This window comes from Tenrec ecaudatus, chromosome 7 (genome assembly GCF_050624435.1).
Source record: "Tenrec ecaudatus isolate mTenEca1 chromosome 7, mTenEca1.hap1, whole genome shotgun sequence".
Lineage (NCBI taxonomy): Eukaryota > Metazoa > Chordata > Mammalia > Afrosoricida > Tenrecidae > Tenrec > Tenrec ecaudatus.
Genome location: NC_134536.1, coordinates 100,136,778 through 100,154,622, shown reverse-complemented (window position 1 = coordinate 100,154,622; position 17,845 = coordinate 100,136,778). Strand labels below are relative to the sequence as shown.

The 17,845-nt window shown below is 42.8% G+C and overlaps 1 protein-coding gene across 2 annotated transcripts in view; it reads left to right on the top strand.

Annotated features, from left to right (window-relative positions):
• CD109 (CD109 molecule) overlaps positions 1–17,845 on the top strand; it is a 186,327-nt gene that overhangs the window by 99,065 nt on the left and 69,417 nt on the right. For both annotated transcript variants that reach the window (XM_075554889.1, XM_075554888.1), the window contains exons 7-8: positions 14,329–14,368; positions 17,623–17,707. In XM_075554889.1, coding sequence (XP_075411004.1) covers positions 14,329–14,368; positions 17,623–17,707 — 125 coding nt within the window. The remainder of the gene's footprint in view (positions 1–14,328; positions 14,369–17,622; positions 17,708–17,845) is intronic.

Genomic DNA, 17,845 nt, shown 5'->3' with positions numbered 1-17,845 from the left:
CCCTGGCCCAGACTCTTGTCTCTGGGTTTTGTCTTCCCTTGACTCCTGCACGGCATTAACAGGCCAGCAATGGTTTATTGTTAAACTGCTGCTCTTGCCTCGGGGAAACTGGGCGGGAGGGAAAGGTGTTTATTCTTCAAACAGTCTGCCACTGCACTCGGTCTTTTTGTTTTCCTAAGGTAGTAACCATTCTTTGTGTAAACCTCTACTTTCAGAAGGCTGTTCTGAAACATCCTGTTTCTCTCTAGAAAGAATGTGAAATCAATCTTGGTATCTGTGAGAGGCAGTTAAAAATGCAACGCCTGTCAGTGCTTTGAGTGGTAGTTCCCCCTTCTCCCCCCCCCCCTCCCCGCAGTGGCATTCGTTAGTGACCCATGACCCTCCCTGCCAGGTCAGGGAAGACCATTCCGTTACATCATGCTGGCCGCGCTCCAGGCCATCTCAGCACCTGTAACGTGTTTGTGTGTAAAAGAAGAAATAAATGAGCCAGCTGGTATCCTTTCCGGATCAATTGCATTGCTTCTGGGCTTCATGCATTACTTTCACCATCAGAAGTTTTAAAATGATACTTTGTGAGCAACTAATTGGATCTAGTGAAATGTCTCTGTTATTCTTAGTTCTCTCTGTTTCATTGTGCAGGACAGAGTGAGGGGCCAGAGGCAGTCGAATGGTAGTTTAATGTGATTGCAGGGCAGCTCTTTATGATGACAGTTTTACAGGACCTGTTAAAATGAGCAAACTTTGATGAGACCACTGACGTGATTTTTTGGGTGACACGTCTGTATCCAGTCACGTGCATCAAAGGTGGATGCCGTTGGATGCTTCGAGGCTTGCTTGCACGTCCTCTCTTGAGAAGCAGCCCCGGAGCACTCTCTCCCACACTTGGCCCACCTCCTGTCCACCGCGTCTTTCTTAGCTTGCTGGAGCACCAAGCCGTCTCCACACAGGCTGCAGGCTCCTTCTCAGTGTCAGGGCTCTCCACAAGGCTGTTACATTTCCCAGCCATCGTGGGCCCAGCGGAGAAGCTCCCCTTCTACTGCCAATCAACTTGCCAACAAACCCAGAGGGGAGAGCTTGTTTCGAAAGGAAACATGCCTTGGGTTTTCAGTTTGGAGCCAGTCTTTCTCTAGGTACCTTAGGTGTCGATTTCTTGACGGATAGTAACGATCATTCCCCAATGGTTGCCGGTGCTTTCTGCACCTGTGATTTTAAAAGTGTCACCCAGGCTATGGGAAGGCAGCTTTAGAGGTTCCTCTAAAGAACGCTAAGGGTGGCTTCTGAGAAGCGGGCTGCTGCCAACCAGGAGGCGTCTGGCTCCTCGGCCCTACCCTGCCCTTCTCAGTGTGGGCAGCTGTGTCCCAGAGGCTCAGGCTACCCACGTGTTAGGGCTCAGCTCTCTCCCAGAACCCACAAAGATTCTGACTCCTGAGAGAGAGGCTCCTGTTCACTCAACAATCGCAACCCTGTGCGCTCTTCCCCGTCAGGTGGAAGCCGCTCACAGCAGCTCGGTTTCCCACAGGAAAGTCCCTGCAGGCTCTGGTGCCGGCTGCGCTCCAGCAGCTCCCCAACACCGGTGCTCAAAGAGCTTTTGGTAGTCCAAGCCCCACCGGGAGAAATGCAGTTATTCTGACGGGGCCCAGGCATTTGCATTTTACATGAGCAGTGTGGAACTTGTGTTTGTTCTTTTGGATGGTGTGCTGAGTTGCACTGATAGACGCCCGTAGTCAGGCGGTGTGAACGGTTTTGTTCTAAGGAGATGCACTGTTGGCCTGTGGAGAGCCACCTGATTTATTTTCTCAACTCTCCGGCAGTGCCTTTGAACTCCCAGGCTATTGATGTCATCTCTCTAGGTGACTAGCTCGTTGGAACTCTTTGTATCTGTCTTGGAAGTACTAAACACATGGACCGACTTGCTAGCATTTGGAGGACAGTCTGTTTTTTTGCAGCTGGTTCTCTGGGGATTCAGATGTACAGCCAGACTGGGAGCCACTAACTTGGATCATGTCCGTCGTCTGTTCTCGCTCAAACAGACCACAGTGTCTCTGGCCGGGTCTCAGTCTTCAGCCAAGGGACAAGAAACTGAATGTAGAAAATCCCACATGCTTAAAGCTTGAAGCCACTGTATTTTGGAGCCTGTACCATATAGGGTGGGTGTCAAATTACTATGTAATTCAGCCGCCATCTGCGGTCCCTTGGTTGTATGAGTTACTTCTACCTTCTCTTGAGTTCGCTGTTCTAGAAAGGTTAGGGAAGGGTGGTCGGGACCTCCCTGCGTTTTACAGTCTAGCGGAATCATCTTTATCTGTTTTTGTCTCGCTGCCCTACTGACTCCTGGGTCAGCTTCCTTCCACTGTCAGGTTTGTCCTTTGCAAGAGAGCACGTCTGTGCGTGGACAGCTCTTGTCCCTGAAGGACTTCACAAATAGCATCTGGGCAGCAGGCCGCCTGGCTTGTGATGACAGCTTCACAGAAAGCATGGGGCAAGTCGTGACAGGTCACAACGCAGTGGCATCCTCTTGGGATGCGGATGTGGCTTCCGGAACCCTTTTGTTAGCCTCTGCTTCCAAGGAGATTGCTTTTTTTTTTTTTTTCCCTTTTCCTTCCTTTCTTTTTTTTTTTCAGGGGAGAGCACGATTGCTCTTTTTGGTGAAAGACCCCATGTTCTCAGCTCCACGAGGCACAAGGAAAGGAAGGAGGAGTACCGGTTAGAAGTTTGAGTCTTCAGAGGGCCAACTGACAGAGATCAGCATTTCATTCGCCATTCTTCCCTGAGACCTTATACACACCTCTACCATGACACTTACTCTAGAGCAGTGGAGTGTTTTACAGTATTTTTAATATGATTACCTCAATTATTAGATGAACTCCTTGAAGACAGGGCCTAGCTCTTATGAATTTTTGTACTTTTTGCTGTCTAATCTACATTTCATATCGGACCTGTTAGAAGAACTCATTCATGGCTGTGCGATGAAAGCGAGTGAAAGGAGGGAGTGAACATTTTCCCCTGGGTTGTTCCTATTGGTTACTTCCCTGTTCTTCATGATGCCTTTTCCTTTGGAGTCAAGTTCATCTATGTGATATGCTATAAGAATAGGCTTATAAAGCAACAAAACCCACATGGAAGAAGCACACTAGCCTGTGTGATCACGAGGTGTCGATGGGATCAGGTATCAAAGAACAAAAAATATCATTGTGAATGAGGGGAGTGTGGAGTGGGGACCCAAAGCCCATCTCCAGGCAATTGGACATCCCTTACAGAAGAGTCTTAGGGAGGAGACGAGCCAGTCAGGGTACAGGGTAGTACTGAGGAAACATACAACTTTCCTCTAGTTCGTTAATGCTTCCTCCCCCAAAATATCATGATCCCAATTCTCCTTACAAATCTGGCTAGACTAGAGAATGTACACTGGTACAAATAGGAACTGGAAACACAGGGAATCCAGGACAGATAAACCCCTCAGGACCAGTGGTGAGAGTGGTGATACCGGGAGGGTAAGGGGGAAGGTGGGGTAAAAGGGGGAACCGATCACAAAGATCTATATATACCCCCCTCTCTGGGGGACAGACAACAGAAAAGTCAGTGAGGGGAGACGTTAGACAGGGTAAGACATGACAAAATAATAATAATTTATAAATTGTCAAGGGTTTGTAGGGTAGGGGGAGGGAGGAGAAAAATGAGCTGATACCAAGGGCTCAAGTAGAAAGAAAATATTTTGAAAATGATGATGGCAACAGTGTCAGTCTGGGTACATTAGAGAAACAAATCCATAGAAATGCATATGTATAAGAGAGAGTTTTATATAAAGGGTAAGTGCACATCAAGAAAACATCCCAACTCAGTGCTGCCCAAGCCCACAAGTCCAACATTAACCCATATGTCCAACACCAATCCACTAAGTCCTCCTCCATCTCACAAAACAGGCGCAATGATGCCGCTGCAGGAGAAAGCCGAGTCAGTGAAGGTGTAAGCATCTCAGCGCTGGCAGGGGTCTCCGCACGGCTGCTCCAGCACCCAGGGCTGCCCCCAGGGTGCTCACTGACCACCACTACCGCACCAGACACGTGTGAAAGGCAGCCAGCACCATGCATCCTGCCTCCGTGCTAGCCTGCGTCTGGATAGAGTGCAGAGGCACGAGGCGCTGCTGTTCACATGATTCACAGCTAGTGCCCCGTGGCGAGCAGGCTCTTCTCTTCTGTGCCCACTGCGACTCCACTGCCACACACTCTACAGCTACCCCACAACTCTGCCTTCCCCTCGTCCCACGATTGATTGATATTACATTTTGTTAGTGATGTCTTAAAAATAATTTTATTGGGAGCTCTTACAGATATCACAATATCCCATAGTTCAATGACATCAAGCAATATCGTACCATTGCTACTGCAATCAGTTTCAAAACATTTTCTTTCTTCTTGAGCCCCTTGGTATCAGCTCTCCTCTATCCCTTCCCCCCCTTATTTATTTATTTATTGCTGCATCTTACACCATCCAGTATATCATTTACATACAATTCTGTTGCTTGCTGCCCTCTTGTGGGGTATACCATCATCATATGCTGTCAACCCCCATCCCTCACTCCCCCCCAATTCCCCTCCCTCAGGGAATATTACTGCTGTTACTGTTTCTGAAGGGTTACCTGTCTTGGCTTTCATGTGTCAAACAATCTTAATTATAGAAATGAACATATGCAACTCTAACATGACTAATGAGGTAAAACAAATAATAACTAACAGGAAAGGGAGGAAATATTAAAGAACTAGAGGATAGTTATGTATTTCCTCAATACCTTTCTGCACCCTGGATTTATCATCCCTTCTGTGTGGCCTGTCAGAGAGGGGCTGTCCAGGTGGGTTTTGGGTCTCTACTTCATCCCCACCCCTTCACATCAAACTTGGTTGATTGTTTTTGAACTTCTGATACTTTTTCCAGTTGACACCTCATGATCACACAGTCTGGCATGCTTCTTCCATGTGGGCTTTGTTGCTTCCCTGTGAGACGCTCTCAATTCTTGTTGGCTTAAATTCCTGTAGTATAATGTACTATTTATATAGTTTTCTTGTGAAACTCTAGTTTTGTGGGTTTTTTGCTTTGTTTTTCTCTGTTATAGAATACATCAGAGAGCTGCTCCCTGTGTTTTACACATTGTACTACCACAGAGGCTGAAGTTAGTTTAGCGTATGATTTTGACTTGATTTTCAATATTTTATGTTTGGAAGTGGTAAATCACTTTGGTCCATCTAAAGAACCCAAACCCTTTGCACTTAGATAGTTATAATAGAGGTTGTTAAAATGAAGATTTACTGTTCCTTTCTTATTTGCTGGTACAACTAAAGTTTGTTTTAGTTGCACATTTGTACATAAACCCAATGTTTTCAAGTGCCTTAGTTGTTTCAAATCTCTGGCTTGGAATATTTTGAGGTGAAGGAGTTTGTCTTACATTTTTGTGTTTCCATTAGTAGTAATACCCTAGGTAGCTCTTCTTCTTTTTAATGGTGCCATGCCTGTTACTTATTAGAGTGATAAGAAGATTTATTTGAGAATATACAGAATTTCTAGTCTCTAGGGTTAAAAAAATAGCCACAATGGTATAATTGTCATTGACCTGGATATAGGAATATTTTGCCATACATTCATGTCAACACACAGAGAAAATTTCATGACGCTGTAGCTTTAGATTAGATTTTCCAGATCTAACGAACACCTCTTACATAAGAACTCACAGCCTTTTTGAATTATTTCACTCTTTTCTTTATCAATTTAATAATACTTTGAAATTAAAATATTTTTGTTTTTACCCCAGAAGGTACATAGAAACCTTTTGAAATTTTTTAGCTGACTTGTTCACGAAGGTACAGTTTTTCTTTATGGATGTTTGTTGCATCACAGGCAGACACTGCTTTATTTAGAAACTTCTATTTTAATTTGTTCAGAACTGTAAAACGAACGTGTATCATGATTTAAAATAGATTTACATATTTATTAATTAAAAAAAGAAAATCATGCAAAAAAAATCTCAATAATGATCACAAAATAAAACACAGGAGAAACCTCAATCCAAGAGAAAGTAGAAGATACTAGGCAGGAGAACCAATTAAAAATAGGTCTAAAGGGAAAACATGATAACACGTTAAATTTTAACCTGAATATAGCTACAGCAGTCCACTTTCCAATGCAACTCTATCTGAGGACAAGACTATTCCCATCCGTAGGCAATTTTCTGAGGAAGTTTAGTGGCGGCTTAATTGGAGTGGGGACTCCAAAAACGGTTTGGGCGTTCACCGTTATCCATGACCTTCTGCAAATTGTGTGCTCAGAATGTAAGCTCTACTCCAGTTTCCTCCTTTCATCTCAGATTTTATTTTTCACAATCATTGGATCACACAGGCAGCTCGGCTCCTTCCATGTGGGCTTCCTGGACCATCTCACTTAAATGGCAGCTTGTTTTAAGATATGCCTAATTTAAGACCCCAGGCACTATTCTTTCTGATAGCCAGAGATCATCTGATTTCCTTATCACTCTTTGATATAGCACCCATATTGTCAGTGAGCCGGACTACATTTTAAGAAGGAATTGCCCTTAGATTAGGGCTTATAATTAGGTGTGAGCTCAAAGTCCATTCGTGTGCACATAGTTTTAGTCCTGGACATTCTACATAGGGGCACTAGGTGTCAGAATCAACTCTACAGCAGTGGGCTTGGCTTAGCTTTGGTGTGATGTGTGTGTAAGTATTGTAAGGCTCCATGGCAGTGGGGAGTGGGCAAGTCAGAAACAAAACAGATTTTAAAAACATGGTGCTGTTAGTAAATCTTGAAATAGAAATTAAACCCAGACACTGAGGTCAGTGGTGAGGCAAACTTTGAAATGATCATAAAAAACACACAATTATCCATCCAAATCTGTACTTCTGTGTCTGGAATCTCCTTTTATTCCAGGAGCAAGAGTGGAAAGAATTAGACCCGAATTAAGAAAAAAACAACGTATTTTTAAAATGACCTCGTAGTGTGCCATAGTCCTTCCAATTTGTTTAAAATAGAAACCCTCTCAAGAGTTGGATCGACTTATGGTTAAACAGGCAAACTCTGCCACTGGACTAGATGGTTTTAGTAACTCACATGTCTTCAATTTGCACTCGAGTCACAGCATATTCTTTGAAAATGTAGTGAAAGCACCACATGTTCCTCTTTTCTTTGACTGATTTCCATAGCACACACTCACATTGAGCTGCTGATGTGGGGGAAAGGCTGACGAAGTACGGAGAAGGCTCAGAATAGCTTCTTTATAATCTCTGCCGTCGAGGTGGTCCACAAAGTCTTACTGAGGGAGGCTTACCTCAGATACAAGTAGGATTGAATGCAGGTGCCTCAGAGCAAAATTTCTAAGGGCTGGCTTTCCCCGTAGAACGATGTCCGTACTGGGGAAAGGAGAGGTGGGCGAATGTACTTGCATTACCTTTACTGAAAAGATGTTTGCTTAGAAAATATGCTGCCCAGATATTTAAGACTTCGGGCCACCCTTCCTTTCCAACGTTTGGCAACTGTCGTGTTAAATGAACAAAAATAATTTTTCATGTACTAGAAGGAAATCTCTCCTTTTGAAGAAGCACAACCTTCTTTGGAATGAAAGTAAAATCGCTTAGTAAATGGAACTTATACCTTCTACAAAAGCCTTATAGCAAACAATTGATCTCCCCGCCCCCTTATGTCCAGTTATGTGTAGTTTACTTTAGTTCAAATAGAAGGGTCAGCAAGCTCTGACCTAAAGGACAAATTGGGCCTGACATCTGTTTTTGTAAATAAACTTTGATTGGAACCCAGCAATGTTGACTTGTTTGCATATTATCTATAGTTGATTTTGCTCTGCAGTGACAATTGAATAGTGGTGACAGAGACCATCTGACCCTTCAAGGCTAAAATATTTGCTCTCTGACCCTACAGAAGAATTCTATGGACAAGGGCACCCGATAGTGTAGTGGCAGCTAGCTGGGCTGCTGATTACAAGGTCAGCATTTCCAAACCCACTACTTGTTCTGAGAGAGGAAGACTTAAAGCTTTGGAAGCCCAAAGGGACATTTTTACTCGGCCCTATAGAGCCACTACGAGTAAGAATGGACTCAGTTGTAGTGGATTTTTATTTTTACAAATGAAAGTTCTTAATATCAGTGTTTCTATACTCATGTGGCATTAGGTAGGACCAGTTCTTTTTTTTTTCAGTTCTTTTTAAAAATCGTTTTATTAGGGGCTCATACATATTTTATCACAATCCATACACACTTGTGTAAACACATTTGTATATTCATTGTCCTCATCATTCTCAAAACATTGCTCTCCACTTAATGTTTGCTCCCCTGGCATCAGCTCCTCATTTTCCCCTCCCCCTCCCTCATGAACCCCTGATAATTTATAAATGATTATTTTGTCATATCTTGCCCTGTCGGACATCTCCCTTCACCCGCTTTTCTGTTGTCCATCCCCCAGGGAGGAGGTCACATGTAGATCCTTGAAATCGAGTCCCTCTTTCCAACCCACCCTCCCTCTACGTTCCCAGTATCGCCACTCACAGCACTGGTCCTGAAGGGATCATCCGCTCTGGATTCCCTGTGTTTCCAGTTCCTATCTGTACCAGTGTACTTCCTCTAGTCTAGCCAGACTTGCAAGGTAGAATTGGGGAGGAAGCATTTAGGAACCAGAGGAAAGTTGTATTTTGCATCGTTGCTACGTCACACCCTGACTGGCTCGTCTCCTCCCCAAGACCCTTCTGTAAGGGGATGTCCAGTGGCCTACAAATGGGCTTTGGGTCTCCGCTCTGCATTCCCCTCTCATTCACTAGGATACGATTTTTTGTTCTGATGATGCCTGATGCCTGATCCCTTTGACAGCTTGTGGTTGCACAAGCTGATGTGCTTCTTCCATGTGGGCTTTGCTGCTTCTGAGCTAGATGGCCACTTATTTACCTTCAAGCCTTTAAGACCCCAGATGTTATATCTTTTGATAGCTGGGCACCATCAGCTTTCTTCGCCACATTAGCCTATGCACCCATTTGTCTTCAGCGATTGTATCATGGAGGTGAGCACACAATGATATGATTTTTTTGTTCTTTGATGCCAGATAACTGATCCCTTTGGCACCTTGTGATCACACAGGCTGGTGTGCTTCTTCCATGTGGGCTTTGTTGTTTCTGAGCTAGATGACTGCTTGTTAACCTTCAAGCCTTTAAGACCCCAGACGCCATATCTTTTGATAGCCGGGCACTATCAGCTTTCTTCACCACATTTGCTTATTCACCCACTTTGTCTTTAGCGGTTTTGTCGGGAAGGTGAGTGTCATAGAATGCCAATTTAATAGAAGAAAGTATTCTTGCATTGAGGAAGTACTTGAGTGGAGGCCCAATGTCCTTCTGCCACCTTAATACTAAACCTATAAATATATGCACATAGATCTATCTCCCCATCCTCATATAGGAATATATTTGCATATGTACATGTCTTTATCTAGACCTCTATAAATGCCCTTTTCCTCCTAGCTCTTTCCTCTATTTCCTTTGATTTTCCTCCTGTCCCACTATCATGCTCAGTCCCCACCAGGGTTTCAGCAATTCCTCTTGGTTACATTACCCTTGATCATGCCCTACCAGACCTCCCACACCCTCCTCACCACGGATTTGGGTCACTTGTTGTTCCCTTGTCCCTGGGTTTGCCAACATCACTACCTTTCCCCCCAACTCCCCCTCTCCCATGTCCCCTTGGAACTGTCAGTTCCGTTGTTTTCTCCTCCAGATTGTTCATCCAGCCTATTTTATTTAGACACACCTGCGGAGATAACAACACGCACAAAAACAAGCCAGAGCAAAACCAAGCAACAATATACAACAAAACAACAACAACAACAAACCAATGACAAAAAGCAATACAAAACACAACAAGAAAGAAAAGTTTGTAGTTAGTTCAAGGATTGTTTGTTGGCCTTTCAGAGTGTTTTCCAGTCTAGTCTGTTGGGGCACCATGCCCTGGCCCCAAAGTCCACCTTCAGCTTTCAGTGGGGACCTCACTGCTCCATTCCCTTGCTGTTCTGTTGCACCCCCTTAGTGTTTTGCCTCAGTATGGTGGGATCAGATTAGTGTAATTCCCACAGTATGTCTCTGGTGTTGTCCCCTGCAGAGCTACGGGTCAGTGAGGGGTGCCATGTCTCATAGTGGGGAAGGCCATGTGGAAGTAGGACCAGTTCTCTGAATTTTTTTGGAATTGATGTATCTTCTCCTATTCTTGATTACACATTTTATAAAATGTATCATAAATATCGCTAAACTGTAAAAATGGTTATGGGCAGATTCCTTAATGGGCAATATGTTGAAATTGCAACAGTCATTTCTGCTTTTCAGTAAAATAATTTATTTCTTGATTTGCATTTCACTACTTATAAACACCCTGGGAAGGCATTGTGTAGTACAAAACACATTGTCATCATTCAGTTACAAAGGATTTCTTGGAACAACTTAAAATGGCAGTGAAAAGAAGCACTCTCATTCCTTATTTATTTTCTCTAGTTCCCCACGCTGGTGGCCTTTTCCCATTCCTTGGCATTTACATTCCTTCCAAATAAAGTGCAGAGAGTTAAGGTTACTCTATGGGTCAATTGACAGATGGCTGTGCCTCTTTAGGTTGTAGGAGCCTCTGGAGGAGAAGATTACTTTAATGTCATGCAGCAGGTCACCCAGGCTAATCTGACAGGCACTGTAACAGCCAGCCTGGAGAAGCGCACCCATTGATTCATGTATACATACATTCATTCATTCAAGGAACATTGGAGGCCCGGAGAAGCAGCTAGTGTGACACCAAGGATTTCGTAGTGTCTTACAGGAGATGGATGCAAAGCGGATAATTTTATATGTAAAGGTAAAGGATTGAGTTATATACAGGGAGCATCTAACCCAACTCGGGGACAGGTACTTGGAAGGGTTAAGTTCCTCAGGAGAAGTAGGATGTAGCTGGGAGGGGAAGGTACTCTGTGTAAGAGAAGACACTAGTTTGAACAGACAGAGGCAGAGAGGTGAGCAATTGCATCATGTGAACAGGTAACCATAATGAGTTCAGTGTTGTTGGGACACCACGTCCAAGCGTGAGACCAAGCAGGAGCCAAGTGTGCGCCACCTTGAGTATCACTTTTCAGAAATTCAGATTTTTGTCCTTGATAAAATGGCCTCATAGGTCAATTTCTTAGAGACAACATATATTTGGGCCTTGGTTTTTTAATTCAATCTGACAGTGATCTTTTTTTTATTAAATCATTTTACTGGAGGCTTGTACAACTCTTATCAAATCCATATATACACCCATTGTGTCAGGCACATTTGTACATTTGTTGCCATCATTCTCAAACCATTTTCTTTCTACTTGAGTCGTTGGTATCAGCTCCTCATTTTCCCTTCCCTTCCTCATGAACCCTTGATAATTTATAAATTATTATTATTTTTGTCATGTCTTACACTGTTTGATGTCTCCCTCCACTGACTTTTGTTGTCCTTCCCCGTGGGAAGGGGTTATATGTAGATCATTGTGATCGGTTCCCCCTTTGTACGTCACCTTCCTCCACCCTCCTAGTATCACCACTTTCACCACTGGTCCTGGGTAGTTAATCTGTCCTGGATTTTGTGTGCTTCCAGTTCCTATCTGTGCCAGTATACGTCCTCTGGTCTAGTCGGACTTGTAAGGTAGAATTGGGATCATGATAGTGGGGTGGGAAGGAAACATTAAATAACTAGAGGGAAGTTGTATGTTTCATCGTTGCTGCCCTGCATCCTGACTGGCTTGTCTCCTCCCCGTGACCCTTCTGTAAGGGGGTGTCCAGTTGCCTACAAATGGGCTGTGGGTCCCCACTCTGCACTCTCCCTCATTCAAAATGATAATGATTTTTTGTTCTTTGATGCCTGATACCTGATCCCATCATTACCTTGTGATCACACAGGTTGGTGTGCTTCTTCCATGTGGGCTTTGTTGCTTCTCAGCTAGATGGCCGCTTGTTTATCTTCAAGCCTTTCAGACACCACACACTATCCTTTGATAGCTGGGCACCATTAGCTTTCTTCACCACATTTGCTTATGCACCCGCTTTGCCTTCAGCGATCATGTCCGGAAGGTGAGCATCATGGAATGCCAGTTTAATAGAACAAAATGTTCTTGCATTAAGGGAGTACTTGCATAGAGGTCCATTGTCCCATCTCTTACCTTAATACTAAACCTATAAATATATGCATAATGGTCTATTTCCCATCATCATATATAAATATATTTACATATATACATGCTTGTATTTAGACCTATATAAATACCCTTTGCCTCCTAGTTCTTTCCTCTATTTCCTTTTTATTTCCTCTAGTCCCACTATCATGCTCAGCCTTCATTTTGGTTTCAGTTATTCCTCTCGGTTACATTGCCCTTGATCTAGCCCTACCAGACCTCTTGCACCCTCCTTGCCACCACTTTTGAATCACTTGTTGTTCCCTTGTCCCTGGGTTTGTTAACATCCACTTCCTTTCCTTCACCTCCCCCTTTTCCATGCCCCCCCCGAACCATTAGTCCCATTGTTTTCTCCTCCAGATTGTTTATCCCATTTGTCTTATCTAGATAGACCTGCAGAGATAATAATATGCACAAAAAAGAAGACAGAGCAAAACAAGACAACCAAAGAAAAGAAAACAACATAAAAAATTCAATGACCAAAAAAGAGAAAAGCCTGTAGTTAGTTCAAGGACTGTTTGTTGGCCCTTAGGAGTGTTTTCCAGTCAGGTCTGATGGGGTGCCAGCTCTGGCCCCAAAGTCTATTTTTGGTATTCCCTGAGGACTTTATTGCTCTGTTTTCCTTGTTGTTCTGTTGCACGCCCTTAGTCTTTTGCCTCGGTGTGTTGGGGTCAGATTGGGTGCCAATCCCACATTGTATCTCCAGTGTTGTCCCCTGTGGGGCTATGGGTCAATGAGGGATGTTGTGTCTCATAGTGGGGTCAACCATATGGTCTTCTCTGTGGATTGGCTGCTCTGAGCAGGCATATCATCCTCAAGGATTGGTGGGCCAGGATGTACTCCACTCTCTCTTCCTCCCCCTTCATTTGTTCTTGTGTTCTCTGATCAGGCATGAACCTTTCCCTGAGTTGCAACTTCAGAACTGTCCTCTGAAGTGAATTCTTCTGGGGGGAAGGGCGGCTGTCCACGTAGTTGGGATTGAGGCACCATCAGCTTTCTTCACCACATTTGTTTATGCATCCGTTTGTCTTCGGCTATTGTATCGTGGAGGTGTGCAGCCAATGATATGATTTTTTTTTCTTTGATGCCTGATAACTGATCCCTTCGGAACCACGTGGTCGCACCGGCTGGTGTGTTCTTCCATGCGGGCCCTGTTGCTTCTGAGCTAGATGGCCGCTTGTTTATCTTCAAGTCTTTAAGACCCCAGACACTATCTCTTTTGATAGCCGGGCACCATCAGCTTTCTTCACCACATTTACTTGTTCACCCTCTTTGGCTTCAGTGGTTGTGTCGGGAGGGTGAGCATCACAGAATGCCAATTTAATAGAAGAAAGTATTCATGCGTTCAGGGAGTGCTTGAGTAGAGACCCAGTGTCCTTCCGCCACCTTAATACTAAACTTATAAATATAGGCACATAGATCTATTTCCCCATCTTCATATATATATTTGCATATGTACATGTCTTTGTCTAGACCTCCATAAATGCCCATAGGCCAATTTTAAACATAGTTGTGAGTGCTTGCTTTCTCTCCTTCAGCACTGATTTCAGCTGGGTTTGATAATTCATTGCAATTACCACATAGAACTTAGATCATGCTCATGATAATAAGGCTTATTAGGGAAGTTAACAGGTTACAATTTAGATGAGAAATACTTAGGATACAGTTGGTCAGACAGTTTCTTCTCTGCTGTATCCACAGGCAGGACTCTTGGCTCTCAGCTTCCTAGTCTGGCTTCTGTCCTGCTCAAACAGAATTTCAAAACTCTTTTAGGGTTGCCAATAAGTGCCCAAATGGCATGCTACTCTGCTGTAAGCCTCCACCCGAAGGCACTCAGCTCCAACTCTGTGCATCAGCAAAACCCAGTCTCCTACAACCGAGTGCCCAGAAACACCCTACTTCACAACTAGCTTCCCGCCCCAAAGCACTCAGCTTTACTTGCTCTGTGGGCTGGAAGTCCAATCTCTGTCTCTGTGTTGTGCTCTGGTTCCTGGTTGTTCTGCTGCTGCTTTTCTACCATTCCTCTGATGTCTAAAGCTGTAAGGAATTAATTTAAAAATAATTTATTTTCTTTTATCTTTTCCCTTTCTTTTAATAGGACCAGACGTATTACCAGTCATTTCAGGTTTCAGAATATGGTAAGATTTCCTCAATGTCTTTTGACCAATAACATTTTCATATGGGTAAGGGAAATCAAGAGCTACTTATTTAAAGTGAAAATCCCCATGGAGGTCTAATTGTGGTATTGTGTATTCCAAACAAACACTGGCATCACGTCAACCCCGAAGTGTAGCGGCCCCATTGGGCAGTAGAGCTGCCCCTTTGCGTGTCTGAGACTGTCGATGCGAAGGGAGCAGCAGAAGCTCTTGTTTTCTTTTGTGGGACAGTTGGGGCGTTCCAGCTGCTGACCCTGCCGTTAGCAGCCCAACTCGAAATACCAGGGCTCCTTGGTATTCCTCGTAGGTCTAAATACATTTTTGTGTATGTGAAAATGACACTCATTATAAAGAAAAAAGGACAATTGCTCACATTCCCATTATATTACTCTTTTTTTATGCACGGTTTTCTTTTTCTACTTTGTTGTGATCATAGCATATTTGCAAGTCTATCCTGCACCCTTTCTCTACCTCTCTGTTGAGAACCTTATCAAGTACATTCTACTCTGACATACATGGAATCACCGTGAGCTAGCGTTGACTGGACGGCAATCCTTAGTGTAGTCTTCCATCCAGGGCTTCAAACTGGTTCAAACCCGTTCAGCCATGGTTGATGCAATAAAACTGCTCAGATCAGAATTTTAAAAATGTAGATTTACTGGCATGAGAAACAGAACAAGAAAAATTACCAGTTAAAGCCCTAAAATGGGAGAGTTGGAAGAGGCACTGTAAGCGCTTTCAGAAGTCTGACGTTGTAGATGGGTTATTTCTAGAACTGCGAAGAGTGACTCTCATTCAGTGCAGTGCACGATTGAGCCAGGCAGCCTTATTTCCCACTTTGCTCCTTTAGAGAGTTGGTTGCTGTTCAGCAGCCTCACTATCATGCTTTCTTTCCCCCTAAGTTTCATTTGTTTTCTTCTTGTTGAGAAAACACAAAGCAATTCAACGATATCCATCTCTACAGTCTAGTGACATGGATCACGTTCTGAGGTGGCCACCATTATCGTTCTCCTTATCTGGGTTGTTTCTCCCTTGTTAAGACAAACTTACTGCCCAGAGGGAGGGTCCTATATAATCTTTAAAGTTCCTGCTGTCAATTTGATCCTATAGAGAGAATTATTAAAAGAGCATAATGCTCAAAGCAGAGCTTTTTTAATAAACCAAACTATTTTTTGCCTTTTCTTTTAGCTAAGTAGTACTTTTAATATATATTTTTAATTCTAATCATTGATAAAGCAGTCTATTTAAAGCAGTAAATCCTCTTTTTGCACTGCCACACAGTAATATCATGAGTGAGAACACAGAGATGAAAGTTCCACGAACCAGCCACTTTGTTGGTTAATAGAGACAGAGGAAAGATGCAAATTGAATACTTAGAGCCACAGGATTGGTTTCTAACTTAACAAGCCAGTTTGAGGAACTAGAGGAGTGCTTCCGTTTGGTTTGTGCTACTCTGGGGGCTTGCATTTCATTCGAGCATAAAAATTCTGTGAAGTGGCTTGCTTGCATCTTTGTGATCGGGCTCCCAGGCTGCACCCCACAGGGTTGGATTGACGCCTCATGCATGTGTAGAGCTGGGATCACCAGATAGGGTTTTCTACAAAGACCTAGATAGTGCGTATGGTAGGCTGCGTGGGCCATCTCTCTCTCTCTTAAGTGTTTGACTTTGTAGCATGAAAGCAACCGGAGACAATATGTGAGTGGCTGTGATCTATTCCAGTTTTACTTATGGACCATCAAATTTGAATTTTGTACAACCACGAAATATTCTTCATTTGATTTGTTTTTGAGTCTTAAAAAATGCAAAAAGCATTCTTAGCTCATACAGGCCATGGTTTGCTGACTCCTAATCTTGAATTGTAGGCCACTCCCACCTTGTAAAGGAGCTGAGCTCTCTGGTGGGTGACATAGTGGGTTAAGCATTGTATTACTAACCACAAGGCCAGCAGTTCAAATCCCTCAGCTGCTTCATGGTGGAAAGCTGACACTGTCTGCTCTTGTGAAGATGACAGTCTTGTGACCCCGCAGGGGCGAGGACTCTGTCCTATCAGGTGTCTGGGAGTCAGAGTCCACATGATGTGGTGAGTTTTCAACCACTTGTAAAATAGACACAGTCTTCCACAAGAGCTCATCCAAGAAAGGAGTAAATAAACAATGATTTTTGTAGTGATTACTTGTTAAACTGAAAATATTTTGTGAAAATTAATTTTACTATCTTTTCAAAATGTGACTACTGGAAAGTTAAAATTGCATGTCTGATTCACATCATGTTTTTGGCAGTGTTAATATAAAAGAATGAGTCAAAGAAGGCCAGTGTTTTTATAAGATGTGCTGATCTCATGTAGTGGTGGTATTGGGTTGTGGAACAGGCAGTGGTGATGGGGACTTGATGACCGTCCTTCAAAGTTCCAGGAGCAGACCTTTGAATTTCCTTGTGCTGCTTGTTGCCCTCTGGCCCTAGTTCCTCTTCTGTTGGATGACCTTGGAGGAGAGTGATAGTTGGCCCATGTGACTTTTATGCCCCTCCTGTCCTCTACTGGGCTAGAGTTCAGATGTCTCTTGGGTCACTGATGGCCTTCAGTGGTTGGACCTAGAGCTCTGTCCTATATTGTTGACCCACTGGCCTTCTTGATACTTATTTTAGGTTCATCGAATGGTTAGATACCTTGTTATGAGAATTTTTCATGATTTCTTTCTTTGGTCAGTAAAGTTAGTTGAGAAATATTTTTTTTTTCAGCTTTCAGAGTGCATTTACTTTTAATTTTGTACAAACAAACACACAAAAACTTCAACTAGTTCAAGTCAATCAATTTCTTTACTTAATCACAATCATAGGAAGATCATATACATTCTATTTTTCTCTTTGATGTGAAAATGTAACACATTAGGTGTTGTTACAGCATTACATAGTGAATTACCATGCTGGAGAAATATTTTTAAAGGCTGGAAGATGAAAAATTTAAATCTGTAGACAGCTTTATAGCAAATAATAGTAATCATTAAGAAATATTTTCTAACTATGATAATCTGATCAAAGTAGGGACTTCTAATTTTGAGCTGAAAGAACAGACTATCTTATGTGTTAACATATATACACATATATATGATTATGAATCTAAGCTCAAATAGTACTAATTTTCAACTCCTTTAGTATAACTATGTTACCTAACTTGGTAAGGTGAAGATAATAATAAAATCAGCTTGTTAAAATATTTTTCACTGCTCTTATTTTCTAGTATTACCACAATTTGAAGTTATTTTGCAGACACCATTGTACTGTTCCTTGAATTCTAAAAGTTTAAATGGTACCGTCATGGCAAAGTAAGTATTGTTTTTCTATGTGATTGTAAATTGATTTTAAGTTACATAGTTTAGAACCCATTATATAATCTAGACTATTGGCACAATGTTTTTTTTTAAAACATTTTATTAGGGGCTCATACAACTCTTATCACAATC